Raw genomic sequence first — 19,687 nt, forward strand, 5'->3', positions numbered from 1 at the left:
AAAACATAACAGATTAGTTTCACCTATTTTTGAACTCCATATAAATGGAAATCAAAAGCTGTGTACTGTTTTGTATCTAATTTCTTTCACTCAACATTACTTTGAGGAAATCAATCTATGTTGTTCCATGTGGCAGTAATTAATTCTTTTAATGGCTCTATAGTATTTAAAAAGTGTGTGAATATACCACAGTTAATTTAAGTTTTAGACTTTGAGGTCATTTTAGTTTTTGGTTTTTATGAATAACAATTCTGTGAACATTCTTCCATGTCTCTTTGTTATACATTAGTATGATTTACTCTTGTTTTTTTTTTTTTTATCTTAGAGTAGAATTGCTAGTTATTGGGTATGTGTAGGTTAGCTTTAAGTATTTTTAAACTTAAGTAAAGACTCAATTTGATTTTGGAAAAAGCAGTCTCTATTATAGACCACCTTTCTGAAGGAGGCAGACATTTCCCTATGTCTTCAGTGCCCGTTGGAGCTTGTAAACTCCCTACAGTGTGCACACTGGGATGAGGATCCTTTAAAAGGAAATTTTTTTCTTTCTTTAAGGATCTATTTTTGATGGCTTTTCTAAAATTTCCCTTACAGAACGTTTTTTGGGGGTAAATAAGAACTTTAAAGAATAGAAGCTTCATAAAACAAGAATAAAAACAACCTTTAAATCAAGTGCTTTAAGATTTTCATCAAGGAGTGATAGAAAAAGAATGCCGCCACTTTTAAGTTGGTTCAAAATGATTGTCAAAGAGTAGTCAAGTGAGCACAGAGAAATGACAGCTGAAGAGTTCTTTCTTCTCAATATAATAGTATTAATTTAAAAATTTTAAATATCTGGTAATTTCTGTTTGTAAGGGAAATTAACATATGTTTCTTTTTTCTTTTCTTTTTCTTTTGTAATACAGCAAAATTCATACCAACCAACAAATAAAGGAAGATACAAAGTTTTATAAAACATCTGGAAAAAACTTTTTACCTGTGCTGGTCTGTGATATAGGTGGCAGTTGTCTGCAGTTTACATTGTATTTTAAATTAAGATTTTTAAAATTCTGTCTTGCTGATTTTTTAAATACAAGAAACCAGTATTTACTAAAGAAATCTTCATTCAGTAAGTACCCCCAGAATTATCAAACTATATTTAAAGCAGGCCTCTTTTCAGAGTACAGTATTATTTAATGTGAAACTTAATTATCATTATTTTAAATATCTGGATAATATTCCAGAAGTTTAAGAAAATTGAAATATTTGGACTTTTCATTGAAGGTAATAAAGTATACAAGTCGCTAAGGGGCTAGTCACCTTATCTTGCAATGAAATTGTAATTATCTCTTCAGAAAAGATAAAATTCTCTAATTTTGTATCCCCATCTTGAGCTTAAATCTTAACAAAGTGAAACAGTATGAACTGGATTTAAGAATGCTACAATAGAATTTTTACAAAATGGGTTCAGAGTTTTTGTTTCAATTTTTATCATCACATATGGGCAATAGTTGGACTGCTTTTTGGTTTTGTAAAATTAAAAGATTTGTAGTATAAGAATTTTTTGCATTTCTTTACACTGTGAAGAGTTTTGGTATTTACTGCTTTTAGGCTCCCCTTACAACCTCTGGCTCTATGCCTCGCTACTAACTCTTTTCTGATCTTTCTTAAAACAAAGGATTTGTAGCTTGTAAATATTAATATCATTGGTTCTCTTCCTTTAAAGTGTTTGTTTATACATCTGTACATATAAACACCCTACTAATCTGATTTTTAATCTGATTTTTCTTTAGGATTATTAAGTAGGTTGTGAATTTTCTTTCTTAAGAATTCTCAATCATAATGGTAACCACATTTTAGATTTTAAGCATCCCTCAGTGAAATTTAGTTCACAAAGAATCATAAATTATATTTTTGAGCCCTCAGATATATTTCCTGAATAGTCTAATTTAAATTATTATAATTGGATCACCTAATGTTCTTTCCAGGACTCCTGGTGTGGTAGAACTTCATATTGTTGTCACTTCTTGAAAAAAAATGAAAGTTTCATGAGTTAAATAGATGTATTTCTTAAATTAAAAGACACACATATTTCTTTAAATATTCTTAGAGTTTTTAAAAAAGAAAAAGAACCAAAGCATACTATAGCTGTTAAATCATTTTAATAGTACATTAGGTAGTTAGAATGACAAGGAGTTATTAATCACTATTTCTTCAGTATAAAGTTATCCTTAATAAAAAACTGAGGTGTAACTGGGAAATAGTTTTGGATTCCTCTCATACCCACTTTATTTCTTAGAGGAAGAAAACAGAACACATGTAACAACAGAACCAAATAAACCATTTACTCTGAAAGTTCAGGCATCTTGGGCTCCTTTTTTCCCTCCAGTTTATTTATTTGTTGATTTTTATTACCTAGTGATAGTTTGTTTTCTTTGATAGAATATGTGGCAGTCTCTCATTGGTTACAGTTGGTGCTCCCTTCAGCATGCTGGATCACTTGGAGATTCAGAGTGTTACATCATTTTAGCATTACTACCTTTATGTTTGTATATCTAGTTATAATAAGCCACTGATAGTATTTTGTTCTACAATGAAACATTTCTGCTATTATGTTTTTTAGTGTCACACTAAAATTTTGATTTTTAAAATTTGAATGATGTACAGATTCATTTGTTTTTAATGCAATATCAATATTTGCTCATGTTTTCTAAATTCCTTATAAAATAAAGTTAATTTAGTGTGCATTTTTCCTAAAATTATGTTTGCTGTAATGTTTTCTGCTGCTTACCTAATTTTGTTTACAGTGCTTGGCATGTGAAGGAACTATTATACACTATATCTTTATTAAAAAATTCTACTAACTTACTACCCAGTACATATAGTTCTATCCAAAAATATCTTCCTGAAGAAGTGTCTTTGTCTTTGATGGTGTTTGTATTTTCATGAGATAGACAGGCTATAGGTGAAATAATAGGTTCATGTGCCACTTGGTGTTTTATCACAGTGACTACTCATTCTTACAGAATGAAAATATAGAATGAAATTATAATGGCTAAGTTCTCTTCAGTCCTTTTACATACTTTATTATCTGATATATTTCGTGTCTCACCAGCCTTGTGGGTGTGCAAATGGTGTTCAGCTGACAGTCGCAGTGCACTTGTGACTGCCAGTCCTGCCTTTGAGGAAAGCAGCCCCTACATGCAAAGAAGTTTTTGTTTCAGCAGAAGCAGCTCTTAAATACCTGGAATTTATAAATTCCATGAAGCCTGCTGTAGAGTCTGCTTCTAATTAACACATCAGTACCTTAAGAATCATACACTAAAGAGCAAATCCTCCATAGCTGTAACTTGGCTTTGTGTAGGCCGTTTTCCCTATGATGCCTTGCTTTGGTTTATAAAAACCATCAGCTATGGTCCTTTAATGGTAGATAACATAGCATTTGTTTAAGATAGAAGCAGGGGGGAAATAGTTCAAATGAAGTCTAGGGTAAAAAAACTACATTCCGTTTAGTAAAATGCCCCATTTTGGTGCTTTATAGATGATGGATGCTAAGTTCATATGGCAGGCATGAGTTACTAGTGGCTATTACCAAGAGTCCATGAGAGTACTCTTTGTAGAATTGTCTGGAGCTACCAGTTGTTTATATTTTGGTATATGGTTTTATGTAAGAATTACAATCTGTTGACATTTTCTTATGCCTTCTGCTTCTGGCATGGAAAACTGAAGTTAATCTTTAAAAAAGATGTGTGTAAATATAAAGAGAGAGAACAAATGAATACGTGTAGAGAAGTGGAGGGGAGGTCTTAACATTTTACTCAGTTTACATGTTTTAACTATCAGAAAACCTTACTAAAATCTCATTGGAGATTTGGACTATAACAACATCTTATACACTGCTTAATGAAACATGTGCTCTGTTCTTAGGCCAGCTCTGTGGGGCTAAAAGTGGCTACATTTCCCTCACTAGGTGAAGATTCCTTGATGTACTACGAATTGCAGATATTTGAAGATCCTTTTTTTTTTTTTTTTCTGTTATCAACTTATAATTTTCCTCAAGCAGGAGTCCAAGTAGAAATGTGAAGAAAAACTGTAAACAAGTGTATTCTTTGCAATATACCACAGTATCAATGGTTTCACCTTTACAGGGCCTTATGCTTAACTGGTATGTATATATTTGTAAGTACATACTGTCAAATCACAGATCTCATCACTGGTGAGGAATTTTCTTTTGATTATTTTTCTTGACCTGTTCTCTTCCAATGTGGTATCAGCTTATAGAAGTTGATGATTTTGAAGCTCAAGCTGTTAAAAGATACCCTAAATTTGCATTAACTTGTTCTTTTGCTGGGGATAGGGGGGAGAGGTGTGAAACTAAAAAAGCAAGTTTTAACCCCTTTGGAGAACTGAAACTCAGAGCTACTCTCTCAGATATTATTAGGATTACTGTAAAAGCTAGAGTTTCAGAATTTTGTTTAAAAATCCTAATTATTTTTAATACATGGAAATAGGTGGTAGTCTATGTTTTGAATATTAGTCCTCTCCCACAATTTTGCCTACTATAGAATAAAAATTGTGAGGACTCAGTATAAAAAATGTGCTCTTTGTCCGCAGAAAAAGCATATCACTTGAACTTGGCACTTGGTAGTAGATGGATTTTTTTTTTGCAGCTTATCAACTCCAGGCATTTCAGCAGCTTTGGATGTTAAGTGTCCTTGGCCTTTATTCCTGATTTCCTACAAGGCTCTCATGTACCTGGGTCTGGCCAGTGCAAGGATCCTTGAAGGTAATATATTGTCTCCATGCCTTTGCCTGAGGAAGTCTTCTGGAAGCTGAGACTCTCAACTATATTGTAGACTTTTGAAGAGGAGTCCTTGCCTTTCAAGCCAGCCCAGAGCCCACGTCTTAGATTTGGAAAGCTCTGTGGAAAGGGCAGGGGAGCTTTAAATAGAGCAGAAGTTTTTACCAATCTAGTGTTACTATTATAAGTGTGTCTGGGAGGATAACAATTCTGTGATACACATTAAAGTTTGAAAACCACTGATAATCTTCATTTTGTTTTGCTCTTGGATTTTGACTGCCTATGATCTAAAGCAGTGGTCTCCAAAGTGGAGCACATGTACGGTAAGCCATTGGAAAGCAGGAAGAAAATAGTAGAGCCTTTATTTGTATTTCTTTTTAAATCTCATCCTTTAGATTTATGAGTAGGTTTTATAGTATGTTGTTACATGATATTGTATGTATAATACTGTTACAGATTTGTATAATAGTCCATATATAGAGTTATGAATAAATTCACATATTGAGGGATACTTGGACAACCTTGAGCATTTGCTTAAATGCTTTAAAATGTCTCAGTTTCATATATAAAATAGAGATATGATAATACCTACCTCAGGGTTATTGTGAGGATGGGATGAAATAATATATATAAAACATTAAAGTGGGAGGAGGGTATAGCTTGTTGGTAGAGTGCACGCTTAGCATGATGAGGTCCTGGGTTCAATCCCCACCTCCATTAAAAATAAGTAAATAAATGAAACCTAATTACCTCCCCCCAAAAAAGAAAACATTAAAGCATATAAAAACAGTGCCTGGCATATGGTAAGTATTCAATAAATATTCTTATCATTACAATAGGTGAATGGGGGTGCATTTTTTTATGCTATCTTTCAGTATAGCTATACTTTTCAAAATTGCTATATGTTGTGTGCCTAGCAAGGATAGTCAGTGGCTACTGATAAACTAAAATCTAGAGAAGTTAGGTTCATTTTTCCTATGGATGTCTTTCAGTTCAGCTGTATAGAGTTTAAGAACACGTTGCCTCAGTTGAAAGGTCTTAGAGGCAGCCATTTCCCACTCTAAGTCAGATATTCCTTTTATGGCCTTTTGCATTTATACAATCACCATTTATCAAGCGTAATCTTATTAACTTGTGGTTTAGCTATATGATCTGGTCTATCCTGGGTCAGACTGAGGCTGCTGGAGAATGAATGAAAAATGTTGGATTTGAGTCCAGTTGTATTTCAAAGGTGTACACTTTTGAAGAAGAAATATTGGGAGATAAGTCAAAAAGTGTGACATTTAAAAGTGTACTCTTGCTGCAAATGAAGTGATGATAAATGGATATGCTAAATGGATATGCTGTTAAAAAAGCCTTTACATTCAGCACTAGTTGTACATTCTACCCTTATTGTGTGTACTATATAGTATACAGTAAGACCAACCTGACATAATTATCAGAAAACACCAGATCACTGCATTTAACACTGTCTGATTATTCGAGTTTTTGTCTACCTTACCAGAATGTAAACTTCCTGAGGTTGGGAACCATGTCTGTCCTGCATTCCTAGTACTCTCAATTTAATAAATATATGCTGAATTGAGTTGACTAGTTCCTTGTCCATAGTCACACAGTAAGTGGTAGGTAGACTGAGGATTTAAATCCACATCCTCACCTATTATCTCATTTAATTTCACAGCCCTACAAGTAGGATATTATTTTCATTTCATACATAGGGAAACTCTTGGAAAGAGCAGTGACTTGTCCAAGGTACCATAGAAGGTGAATGGCAAAAAGGCATTCAGATCCAGGAATGTCTGACTTCCTCTTTTCCTTTGGCTACTTCTCCACTGGGCCTGCAAATCATTTGACCATATTAGTATTAACATTTTCTTCTTAACTGGCTTTATGTACAAATGCCACTTCACATGAAAGTTCAGAGTTATGGATCTGGAACAGTCATGATACGGTATGGGAGCACTACAATGCATTCTCACATTTTACTTGAATAAAAAAAATCTTAGAGAAAACTTATTTTTAAGAAGTTTTTTGTAAGGCTACTTAATATGTCTTCGTGTACATATTTTAGCAGTTTTCCATATTGCTCTTTCCTTTTTTATATGAACAATACTAATATGATCAGTCCTGTTTTCTAGTATTTTATAGGAGTAATTGGTTAGAATGGCATTTAGAATCATGTTATGAAACCCTGCCTGCCAGAAAATGATTGAGCTTGCATGTTCTGTGTGCTATATTTGTTTCCCTCCTGGCTTGTTTATTCACCCAGAAAAGTTGCTCCTCCTCTGTTTCCTACCAGCAGCAGCACTGGGTCAAGTGCTGTGCTCACGGTAGAATTCAGTGATAAGAATTCTCTTTTCAAATAGTCTTCATTGTGTGAGCAAAAGGGACAAGCACCTGCGTCTTGCCTCTTCACACTGTCTAATGAAGTGTCTTCCTCTCAGCAGCCTTCCAATTCTGGATCTTCTCCTTTCCGACATCTTCAAATTAACCGAAGGAAGAACTGGAGAAACTAATCCTTTCTGTTATGTGGCTTGTGTGGGGTGATGGGTATGCTGGAAATCTCAATAGCTACATAAAAGGAGGGATTTTGTAAGCATACTACTTCTTGTCCCATCCTTTCCTGTGACGGTGGAATGAAGAATATGGTAATTCAGAGGAGGTCATAGATAGGAAGACTTACTAAACTTCTAATTAGCCTCACAAAATGAGGCTTTTCATTATCACATGGTCCAAACACCCCATACATATTATTTGAATACTCCCCACTTAATTTGCAGGTGGAGGTCTCACCTCCCCCATCCATAAGTAACTAAAGGGCAGAGACAGGCCTTTGGATATACTTTGGGCAGCACCAAGGACAATGAGGCATTAATAAATCTTGTTGCCAACAGTGGTTAAAAGCACAGTTTCTGGGAACAACATTGCTGGCTTCAACTCCTGACCACCATTTATTATTAGTCCTGTAATCTGAGGAACGGAGTCAGCATAAGTTCCAACAGCACGGTAGGAACTCCTTCGCTCTAGAGCTGCACTGGAGCCTAAATAACTCTGTCTTAAGCCCCGCCTCCTGCCCGTCCTCACGTCGCTCAAGCGCAGCTAGGCTCCTTGGGCTCCTCTCCCTAAGCTTGCGAGCTGGTCGGCGGCGGGAGATTGGTTCTCGCGATGTGCGTCTGCGTCTGCGTCTGCGTGCGCGGTCCTCGCGAGCTCGCGCACGCCGCTCCTCGCAGTACGGGGCTGTGGCGGCCTCTTGCTTCTGCGTCCGGGTCAGGACCCTGCGCGGTGGCCGCTGTCGGAGCTAGGAGCCAGTGTCCGCCTAGCCGCCGCCACCCTCGCTTCCTGCCCCTCCGTCTTGGGCTCTCCGCGCGGTGCAGAGGCGCCGGGCTGGGAAGGGAGAGGCACTAGCGTGAGGTTCCCAGCCGATGGGCAACCCTTGGGCGCGCTGAGGGGCCGGGCTACTAGCGGCTGAGGTAGGTGGGCGCGCGGGGGTTTGTCAGACTGGCCGGGAGCAGAGTCCGGGGGGCGGGCGCTTGTGGAGTAGGCAAGGAGTGGGCGAGAACGGGGGCCTAGCCCGCCGGTGAGGAGAGGTCTCCGACCCGTGCCTGGGGAGGGGCTCTGGCCTAGCCCGGAGCGAGGCCTCGGACGTAGCCTGCTCTTCCCCAGGTTTGGAGCTGTTACTGGGGGGAAATTCCTCCTGCGGCGGGGGAGGGGATCACCCTTTCTTCTCTTCGAGAGGTCACAATCCGCAGTCCTCCCCTCACCACTGTAAATAAAAGCCTGCCGCCTTCGAGATGGACGTCTACATGGAGTGGCCTGTGGACTTCTGCAGCCTGCAGGACTCGTAGTGCACGGACAGCGGGCTATCAGTTTCGGTTATCGGGGGTACACAACCCTTTCTCTAGTGTGGGTGTGTATCTTCCACAAAGTTGTTATTACTAGTATGTTAATAATCGCTTTCGGGCCAACAGGTAATACATTTCTAAATGCCTCATGTTAAGAAAGGATTTTGGCACCGGGAAACTGTGCCATGGGCACAATTAAGGAGTAGAAAGAAGACAAAGAAGGCCGTTATTTATGTTCTTTCCTAGTATCAAAACTTTCCGTGGTGGGGCCGGATGCAAGGCTACTGGCATTTGTTTTCGCTTTTGCTGAATAGGCTGAGTGATTGAGATGGATCACAAATGGACTTTCATTCAGAATTATAAAATCGTATATGATTCTCTATAATCGTTACAAGCCAAATGACCTGAAATAAATCTCTGAAAATTATGTGTTACTTGTTCTTTGGAAGAGTACGAAACTTGAATTTTTTTAAAGGAAGGTTTTCTCCATGTTTAAAAAGCTTCATGAATACTTTGTGAATTTACTAGAAATCGTTATAGTTCTTTATGTTGGCAATAATGACTGCCACATTCAAGAGAAGGGAAAGGAATTATTACGTAAAGAACGGTTTAAACACCCAGTAAAACAGCTTCAGGTATGGCAAATTTTAGCATATGCTTTAAGAATTCTAATTTAGTCATAGTTAAAATATATGGAAACCCCTAGTTGACTCCCTTACGTTCAGTGAAATAGTTTAAAAGGTAATTAGGTGGGGGAGGCTATAGCTCAGTGGTAGAGTGCATGCTTAGCATGCATGAGGTCCTGGGCTCAATCCCCAGTACCTCCATCAAAATAAATAAATATCCCCCCCCAAAAAACCCCCATAAAAATAAAAAGTAACTAACTTTTGCTAGTCTACACAGTCTGTTCTGTACTCTGGGATTTCATTCAGTCCAAACTTTCTAGATGGGATTTCATTCAGTCCAAACTTCCTATAAATGTAATATTCATTCTGATACTGTTAAGATACGTGACCTGCATGCTTTCAGTGAACTCGGTATTATAGAATGGGAAGAGTCTTTCAAGAAAGAACAGTTAGCTGGCCAGCCCTGCGGTGGGAGTAGGGAGGCATTATTAAGTGTAGGATTAATGCTTGTATATGCACAATGTGCATGCAGACATATAAATTCTGCACACGTACACGTGTGTATAAGTATAATGGTTGTGCTCATAAGGATCTAACATGGGTGCTGACTCCCATGTTAAAAAGTTGAAATCTGAAAGTAAAAAAGCATTGGTTTTAGCTGTTTCTTCTTTTAGTTAACTATTTACATGGGTAACAGTAATAGTAAATTTCTTGTCTACTTATTTGTCGGTTACTGAGTAAGCAGAATACTGTACTGATTTCTTGGCAGTAGCAGGGAAGGAAAATACAGAACATATAGAAGACTTGCCCTTTAAAAACGTTCTTTAAGTCAACATCTTCTCTTCCCTGAGATATACAGCTTTACTCCTGTTTTGTGTCCTGGTGCTTAGAATAATGTTTTGCATGGAGTTGGCCCTCAATAAATGTGAGCTATGTCAGAAATAAATTAACATAATATGAACCAAATGCATAAATACCTGGAGAAGATGAAAGGAATTGAAGATGGGTGAATTTTCTTTTTAATTGAAGGTCTACTTTTTAAATGGTCTGTTTTTCTTCAGTGTTGTTGGTATCTGAATAAAGAATATATGGCAGAATGTTGCTTCTGAAAGCCTGACATAATGTTAAGCTGAGAGTATATATCCTGAGTGCTAATAGGTGGTGAATATTCTGATATATTAAGAGAAAATGAATTTAAAGGAAGTAAGGTACGGAGTGAAGGTTTTGGTAAGTTAGTGATAGGAACTTAAAAGGCATGAACTATAAGGCAATGAAGCAGATTATAGGAAGAAACATTTTCCCCCTTTACTGGTAGTGCTTGCTACCTGTGGAAGAGAGCTTGTATCTTTGTACTTCTTTTTACTAGAGCTTTCCAGCAGGGTGATTTCTGAATAATAAAACTGAAAAGGGGGTCTTTTTTTCTCTTAAAATCTGCTTAAAGGTCTGAGTCTTCGTATTTGCTTGTGGTCCAACTTCATTGGCAATAAACTAGTATTCTGATTCCTACTTAATTCTTACTGTACTTCTCAGTCAGTTTATAACTTGAAGAGGAGAGGAATGTGATTGGTCCCTTCACAAATCCCAATGTTGGCTTTCTTTCAGTTTGGAAAACAAATCCATTTGCCTTCAATGTTGTCGATTTTATCAACAGAAAGGTTTTGTGGATATTTCAAGAAGTTATCTACTTTATGGAAAGCCTGACATAATGTAAGCTGAGAGTATATATTCTGAGTATTTGGAGAGTTTGGAGCTAAAGAGGTAAATAAAAACTTTAATGGGAATGTTTTAAATTGGGTCTTGTGTTTTTATTTTAGTACTCATGATAAGTGGTAGATTTTGCCCACCAGGGAATATTTAGCAATATCTGGAAAATATTTTGGTTGTCACAATTTGGAAGGGGAAAGAGCAGGGTATGGCTACTGACATCTGGAGGGTGGAGTGGGTAGAGGACAGGGATTGCTCCTAAGCATCTTGAAATGCACAAGTCAAACTCCCCCACCACCCCTGCCAACAAAGAGTCTGACCCAAATGATAGTGCTACTATTGAGAAACTGTATAGTTTTACATTATACTGAAATTGTTGGTTCTGAATTCAGATTATCTGTGTTTGTATTTGACTTTACAATTTCCTAATGTGTGAACCTGGCAAGTTGCTTAAAGTTCCTGCCTCAGTTTCTATGAAAAAGTTAATAGTATGTTCCTTATAGAGTTGGGTTATAGTGATGATTAAATCAGATGGTGTGCAAAGTGCCAAGCTAATTATTACCTGGCATGTAAAAAATACTGAAAAGCTGGTAACTTTCTGCTTAATACTACTTCATTTGGAACACATCTTGATGATCTCTTCCTATTTTTCATCTGAAATTAGACTTTGAGTAAATGAAGTGATAATTAATAATCTAGTTCTCATTATATCCTTGGGGAATGAGTGAAGAATTTACTCCTTTTAATATTTGTGTTTAGTTCAGTCTTGTTTTATGTTTTCAAGTCTATAGGGCTTCTGCCATAAACAAGTAACTTCTCCAGGGGAGGGCTCAAGTGCTGGAGTACGTGCTTAGTGTACACTAGTGTTCAATCCCCAGTACCTCCTCTAAAATAAATAAATAACTTAACCTAATTACCTCCCTCCCCAGCAAAAAAACAAGTAGCTTCTCATTGTAAATGTTTTTTCTTCACAGTTAAGATTTTAAGCTAGATGACCAAAAAGAATAAAACATGCCAAAAAGAATAAAATATACACACATCCATACATAGATAAAATTTAAAAAGAAAATTTTAAAAATGAAAAAAAGAAAAACAAAAAAATAAGCTAGCTGGCTAATGGCCCTACTCTATCTCTGTTGATTCTCAGCAAATATTTAGTAATTTAACTGAATTCAGTTCTTTGACTTGATTCCCATTTCCTTTTGCCTTTATAAACTGAAATAAATTTACAGTGGTTTTGGCTCACATTAATTATCTATTCTTAGCTTCTGTAACTATTTTCATAACCGAGGTTTTGGTGCAATTTTACATTTATGAAAGGTGCAGGCAAACATCTAACAACTTGGGGCTAGACCTAAATATACATTTGTGACTCTTTCTGAATCTGAATTGAAACCCGTATCTTTGTTTTTTGTTTTTTTTTTAACCTCATTGAAATATAATACTGTAGTCTGTATAAACTCATTTTCTGTGTGTCTAAACGATATGGCTATTTAGAGTTGGCTTGTTATGGTGGTGGTTATAATACATCCTTTATGTAATAGAGAATTCACAGGGATTCTTCACAGACAAAACAGACTTTGGAGTGTTAGTAAGTCACTGGGCTCTTTTCAGGGAAAAAGATCCACACCATATTTATGATTAAGGGGAAAAGCAGTGTTGTACGTTCAACTTTTTGCCTTTGATAACTATACTTGCAAAATATAAATTTTATTTTATTATTATATTTTGTTGTATAAGTCTCAGTTGTTTCTATAAATGTTCACTCACATTAGCTAATGGAAACCTCTGTTTATCCTGTATATTGGTACTGCCTTCTGTTTGGATATATTAGTTTGAAGGGAGTCAGTACCTTTGGCCAAGAGATCATGTTCTTTGCTTGGCACATTCCATCTTTTAAGTGAAACATACACTCAAGATTCTGTATAAATAACACAATTATGATAATTATGAGGAAGTGTCCACCTTGTGGAAACTGGCCAGATCAAAAGTATACATGTGGGAAATATAATAAAAAGCCAAAAGGAGACATTCTAAGAATGTTAGGCAACTGAAAAAAAAAATCATGTTAATAAGAGTTATCTTTGTTACTATCTTTTTAAGATTTACTAATTTAGAAGAAAAGAGCCTACAAAGTATGACGGATTTATTTTCTACTTATACACTTTCCAGTTCCTAAGCAAAGAACATATTAGTAAATTCATACTATAGTTGAGTTATCTTGTATGGCGTTTGTGCCTCCCAGTGATTAAATTGAGAAAAACAAGTATCTTTCAATCTGCTGATGTGTGTTTGTTTATAAGTGGTCTGGAGTCCTGCCTGCCAGCTAATTTTAGATAGCCGGCATAGTTGTTGGAAGACAGACTATTTTCCCATTAAATGCTGTCATACAGATATATATTTGTATATGTGTATTTATGCATATTTGTCTTTCATTTTTGGTAGAAGATGATGCATCCTGTTGCCAGCAGTAATCCAGCTTTCTGTGGGCCTGGCAAGCCTTCCTGCCTCAATGAAGATGCCATGAGAGCCGCTGATCAGTTTGACATATATTCCTCTCAGCAAAACAAATATAGCCACACAGTCAGCCACAAACCAATGGCTTGTCAGAGGCAAGACCCATTAAATGAAACACACTTGCAGACTACCAGTGGCAGAAGCATAGAGATAAAAGATGAACTAAAGAAAAAGAAAAATCTCAACCGATCCGGTAAGCGTGGCCGACCTTCTGGAACCACCAAATCAGCGGGCTACCGGACCAGCACAGGCAGACCCCTGGGAACCACCAAAGCAGCTGGATTTAAGACAAGTCCAGGCAGACCTTTGGGTACAACTAAAGCCGCGGGATACAAAGTCAGCCCAGGGAGACCTCCAGGTAGCATTAAAGCTCTATCCCGTCTTGCCGATCTTGGTTATGGCTGTGGCACCGCTGCTTTTCCTTACCCTATGATGCATGGTAGAGCAGTTCATGGGGTAGAGGAAACCAGCAGCGAGATCAAGCCACCCAATGAGTGAACGAGGCAGGAAAAGAGGGCCAGGTTTAGAAAGAAGATTTTGAATAATCCCAAAGCTTCTTGGTTTTATTTTGACATACATGATTTTGCAGCCTGGGCTTTCCAAATTTGTTTTCCCTTTTGTTTTTTTTCCTGCTTCTGCTCGGAAACTGCCATATGCTGACAGATGCACTCAGGGCATAAGCAGTGGCATTGTATTTATACATAGGTTCAAATGTAACACCTGTTTAAATCATTTTTGCTTTTCCTTTAGAGTTATGGTTGTATCTCATATTTCACTACTACTTTTGGGTCATTCTAAATGGATGCTTTATGTGCTAAACAACTGAAACCATTATACCTGTTAGTTTGTGAAGTAAGCATACATTATGATAAAAATATCTAAGATATTTTTAACTGACGAAACAAAGCAACGTAATGATTCAGGATTACTTGAGGTAATGGCTGTGAGTTTTTATGACATTTATGTGTTCATGAGACAAGACACAGATATTTGTATACTTTGGCATTTATATGGACTTCATAAGTTAAAAATCTTATTCTTAATGTTCTAGGTTAAAGCAGCTTCTTATTTATTGATCTACATGGCATTAGTTGATTTAACCATTATTCTTTAAGAATTCTTTAGTGTTTGCCTTTCATCCATGATAGGTTGTGTATTTTTTAATTGCCTGAGAGCATATACCAAACACTACAAACAATTCGTATTCACGAAAAAAATTAAACTTTTTAATAAAAACTGCACATTACATTTTTGGTGAAATACAATGCATTCTGAGAATAGCATATTTAATATAATAGAAAAAGAAACATTCTTAAGGTCTGCATGTAGCTATAGTTATTATGTTTTGCCTGTCATATACTTAGTTTTAAAGCATTATACTTAAAACACTAATGTTGTTCGTTTATTAAGAACTGTTTTAGTTTTTTCTGAGTTGTGCCATTGCATTAGCACTTACTGTGGTTTCAGGTTTATACCTACCAAAGGGCACAAATTGAATGGTAGACTGTAAAACTGGTATAAACAAAATGTAATTTTCTGACTGTAAGAACCCAAATATTAAGAAATATATAGGAATCCATCTATGCATGAAACATATAAAAAAAATGTTGGTTAGTTTAATTAAAAATCTCATTGTGGCTCTAGTGAGACCACTTCATCCAAAATAAAATTTTTTTTCCAACAGTGTTTGCTTTAGAAGCAAGGTAGATAGCAAGGAAAAAAACGTATTGGGTAGGTATATATAGTAGGGACAGAGGGAAATCTCTTTTCTTCCTTTCCGAAAGTAATATTCTTTGTTAATATACATTTTATTTATTCTGAATTTGTTCTAAATAAAATAAACTATTATAAACTTGGATTTGGAAAAAAATTCCACTCAACTTTAAAGTTACAATGTATTTGCAAGCTTAAATGCCTTTGAGATTATAATGTAGATTTGAAGGACCCCAAAACTTTAAAAATAATTAGATTTTTTAAAGGGCGCATATTGTGTTATTTGGGCTTGCTCTCAATTAATGCAAACTCTGATTGCAAATGGATGTCATGTTTCATACCTTTTTTATCAGGAAAAAAGCAGCAAGCCTTCAGGTGTTCCAGTGATGCCTGACACAATGAGCTGGACTTTATGCTGCTCTTTACAGTAAGAGGTGTTGCATTGTATGTGGGGACTGTGTGTGCACTGGCATCTAAGACAGTGACCTCAACAATTTTAGTTTTGCACAAACCAGAGAGAACAATGTTGGATGACTTACATGTAATCAGTTGTAACGTGCTGGCAGCTAAATTGCTATAGGAGTTTCTTCTTGCAGAAACTTAAAATATAAAAGTTTAAATAATTTACTCAAAACAGTATAACTTCTGACACAAATGCTTACATCTTTATTCATATGTTCATCTATCCACTTTTATTATGTATCTGTCATTTACTGTTTCTCAAGATGATTTTCAGCAGTTGGCTGCTTAGAAATCCTCTTTTGAGTTGCTGAAAACAGTTGGTTAATTAAATGTTCTACCACAGAATTATGTATGTCATTGTCAAGGATTGGTTGCATGTTGTGTTTTATAGTATGCCTATTTGACATTTCCCTGTCAGTTTATTTTCGTCCTGATTTTCTTACACATACTCTGCCCTTTCTCCCTACCCTTTCCTACATTCGTTCCCTTTTTTCTTTCTACTTCCTCCAGCACATCTACTCAGTGGTGCTGTGCTGTGTGTCAGAAGATAGAGCAGGTGTATTATTGTATAATGAATTTTGTGCACATGTTAATAGAATGATGAAATCAGCTAAAGGAAGTATGTTCATGGCAGTGTTTATTAACATCAGGAGCTATGTCCCAGGAAAAAAGGGGGGCAAATGGCTACTACTTTTGTGAATGGATAACATCATTTAGAAAGGTGAATTTCCTGTTCATGTGAGTAGTTACCTGGAATATTATATCTGTATGCTGATGAGCATCTCCTGATTCTACTTCCTTTTCTCCTTGTGAACAGTTTATTGGTGCCATGTTGAACAGAAAGACAGATATCTAAGTGGTAACATGAATGAAGTCTTAAAATATAAAATATTTTTACTTATCTCTAAAGACTACATTGTGCATCTTTTGTAACACTGTCTCTTGTCATGATAAACACTGAAATAGCATGTTAAACAATTGCCTATACTTTAATATAATCAGTAGGGGAAAACTGGCCTTTTCCTCCCACTGAATGATTATTCCTTGAAAGGTAAATTGCTAATTTTATATTGTGTCATTCTGTTCTTCACAAAATAGGTTTCACTATTCTGTATTAAAACTGTTGGTCAGAAATTGATCTGCTATTCAAGTAAGTTTGCTTTACTTTTTTTCTTTAAAAAATATTTTAACATGCCTTATTTATTTTTCTTTTATTAACAAATTAGGAGCTAATACAGATGAATTTTTCTTTTTTTGGGGCAGATATATCCTTGCATAACTAATCTTTAATGTGGGATGATTTTGATACTATCTTTGGAGTTTTGCACTGGATATTAAAATACTAGCACAGTGTATTGGAAAAAATAAGTATCCGATTTTTAATATTTGGGGATGTTTTAAAAATCAGTGTTTCAATTAGACTAAAAGATTCTTTATATTTTTTATTTACTTTTTAAAAGAAACATCTGTTAAAGTAGTACAAGTAATATTTATTCCAAACTCATGTTTGTGTGAATTTACATGTGTATTTTCATTAAATAAGAATAGAGTTTCTTTGAATTAAGGAGGGAAAATAATTATCTGGATCTGTTTATAGTTCAAAAGTGATCCATCCATTGTAAGAAAACCCAGTGTATGAGCTCAAGAAAAAAAAAACAACTTTTCTTTTATATTCTAAGAAGCTTTAAAAGAAAAATTCAGGGGATGTTGACAATAACTGCTACCCTGTCAGTCATTGTCCATATATGCAGTAAAATTTTATGATCCTTTTATAGTAAAATTACAAGAATTCACAACAGTTGTTCAAAACATTTCTTTTTCTTTGGACATAAAATATTTTGATGCTGTTATGTTTTTGTTTTTATTATAGTTTAACTATATGCTATTAAACTCTAGGATGTATCTAAATCTTTCCTTTGCTTTTTCCCCTTCCCTCCACCCAAGTAGGTAAATCTGTGTTCTCACATAAAATGTGTTTAATTTTTGGAAAATTTACTCCGATGGTAAATCAAATGTGTGATTTATAGTAATCAGATCACTTTGATTCTTTAAGTTTCACAGTTTCCTTTTTCCACAGATAATTATGGAGAATAATTACCAATTAACTGATTCAAGCACGCTATCCTCTGCTGTAAAAAGTCTGAATAGATACTGTGTATGTTTTTATGTCCATGAACTTGAGCTACTCGTGTGCAATTATGTGTATGGGAATGGAGTAGTGTTCATGATTTGTATCTATATCATCATATGGATGTATATTTATTAATAAAGTCATTACTTTAAAACCAGTTATGTTTACTACTTTATTTCTTAGCGGAGTATTTTCCAAGCAGGGTAATTAAGAATGGTAACCCTCTTTCATGTTTATGGGTCTTGTATTTTTCTTGGGTTGTGCTTTCTGAAATCTGCCTCTCTATACTTTTTTGTTTTTCTCAAAATAGTAATTATTTATATATTTATAATTTAAACTTCTAACTTATAAATGGATCTCATTTTCTTCCCAACATTAAGATACTTCAGGCTAATAGTTCTAAAGGCTTAAATTTAAATGTGATTGATCCTTTTACTCTAAAAAATTTAGACATTAAATATGGCTAATTTTTTTAACCTGAGGGAGAACAGCATGTGCATTTTTTGTAACTCAAATATTGATGATGTAAAAAGAAAAACACTTCCCCCTAATTATTTGAACCTTTTCCATTTTCTCCGAATCCTGCAGATCACCTAGAACAGACCCAGTGCCTGTTTTTGTAAATAAAGTTTTATTGGAATAGCCATTCCCATTTGTTTACATATTGTCTCTGGCTGCTTTTGCACTACAATGACAATTAGTAGTTGTGACATAAGGCCTGCAAAACCTAAAATATTTACTGATTATTCCTTTCTTTTACAGAAAAGTTTGCTGACCCCCCTCACCTAGAAGGGTAACTAGAAGTTTGTACCTTTTAACTCCGTTCATCCATTTAGTGCCCATCACTGCCACCCATCTGTTGGAACCACCAGTCAGTTCTCTGTATTTGTAAGCTTGGTTTTTGTTTTTGTTTTTTAGATTACACACGTGAGATCATTACAGTATTTTTCTTTGACTTATTTCACTTAGCATAATACCCTTAGGATTCATCTATGTTGTTGGAAACGGCAAGATTTCATTTTTTTTTTATGGCTGAATCATGTTTCTATATATAGATAAATGTGTTATATAGATAAAGATTTCTGTGTCTATATATCACATTTTCTTACCTATTTTGTTGATGGACACAAGTTGTTTCCATATCTTGGCTATTGTAAATAATGCTGCCATGAACATGGGAGTGCTTATATCTTTTTGTGTTAATGTTTTCGTTTTCTTCAAATAAATACCCAGAGTGGAATTGTGGGATCACATAGTCATTTTATTTTTAATTTTTTGAGGAACCTCTATACTGTTTTCCATAGTGGCTGCACCAATTTACATTCCCACTGGTAGTGCACAAGTGTTTGCTTTTCTTCACATCCTCATGAATGCTTGTTATTTCTTGTTTTTTTGATAATAGGCATTCTAACAGGCGTGGAAACCACTCTTGAACATAAAGAATTTGTTACATTTTAAGTAAAAAATACATTTAAGTTAGTAATTTCCCCAAGTTTTCAACTGGCCTAATAAATTCAATAATCTTAATAACTATTGAACATCTCTACAGTGTAGCAGCTCACATACTGAATAAGACTCAAGTCCGTACCCTCAAGGAACTCACAGTGGAAGACAAATGCCTTAGTATGTAGAAATTAAGCTATGTAATGCCAATTTTTATTTGTTCTGAATAAAAATTTTAACATGTTTTATCTCTCAAATTAGCTAATTAATTTTAGCATTGAGCTGTGGAAACTCCAGGCCACCTGCTTAGTCCTAAACTTTAGGCTTGTTTTCAGATGAATTTCAACAGAAAAACTGGTTATTGTGCTTTTTCTTTTTTATCAGGTAAGAGATCATTCATAAATCGTGATGGGAGCTACTTATATGGCTATTGTGCTCCCTCAGTCACATGAAAGAGACAAATAATAACTAC

The 19,687-nt window shown here is 35.5% G+C and overlaps 2 protein-coding genes across 7 annotated transcripts in view; both read left to right on the forward strand.

Annotated features, from left to right (window-relative positions):
- DDX46 (DEAD-box helicase 46) overlaps positions 1 to 8,252 on the forward strand; it is a 55,989-nt gene extending 47,737 nt beyond the window's left edge. Inside the window, exon 23 of one of the 2 annotated variants that reach the window (XM_010971635.3) lies at positions 903 to 2,738. In XM_010971635.3, coding sequence (XP_010969937.1) covers positions 903 to 950 — 48 coding nt within the window. In that variant the 3' untranslated portion in view covers positions 951 to 2,738. Of the gene's footprint in view, positions 1 to 902 lie in introns of both variants that reach the window. The other variant, XM_010971634.3, reaches the window with a different exon arrangement.
- C3H5orf24 (chromosome 3 C5orf24 homolog) lies at positions 8,108 to 17,929 on the forward strand. Of its 5 annotated transcripts, none has more exons than XM_010971638.3 (3): positions 8,108 to 8,247; positions 13,395 to 13,824; positions 15,533 to 17,929. In XM_010971638.3, exons 2-3 carry the CDS (start codon positions 13,398 to 13,400, stop codon positions 15,571 to 15,573), a joined length of 468 nt encoding a protein of 155 aa, XP_010969940.1. In that variant the 5' UTR covers positions 8,108 to 8,247; positions 13,395 to 13,397; the 3' UTR covers positions 15,574 to 17,929. The 5 variants fall into 5 exon arrangements, with proteins under 5 accessions (XP_010969940.1, XP_010969938.1, XP_045363710.1 ...); XM_045507752.2 differs by adding an exon at positions 10,897 to 11,003 and having other exon boundaries at positions 8,109 to 8,247; positions 13,395 to 17,929; XM_045507750.2 differs by adding an exon at positions 10,848 to 11,003 and having other exon boundaries at positions 8,110 to 8,247; positions 13,395 to 17,929.
- The last annotated feature ends 1,758 nt before the right edge of the window (positions 17,930 to 19,687 follow it).

This window comes from Camelus bactrianus, chromosome 3 (genome assembly GCF_048773025.1).
Source record: "Camelus bactrianus isolate YW-2024 breed Bactrian camel chromosome 3, ASM4877302v1, whole genome shotgun sequence".
Classification (NCBI taxonomy): Eukaryota; Metazoa; Chordata; class Mammalia; order Artiodactyla; family Camelidae; genus Camelus; species Camelus bactrianus.

Excerpts from the sequence above, each read along its gene's own strand:
- C3H5orf24 (XM_010971636.3), top strand. The coding sequence starts at position 13,398 with ATGATGCATCCTGTTGCCAGCAGTAATCCAGCTTTCTGTGGGCCTGGC.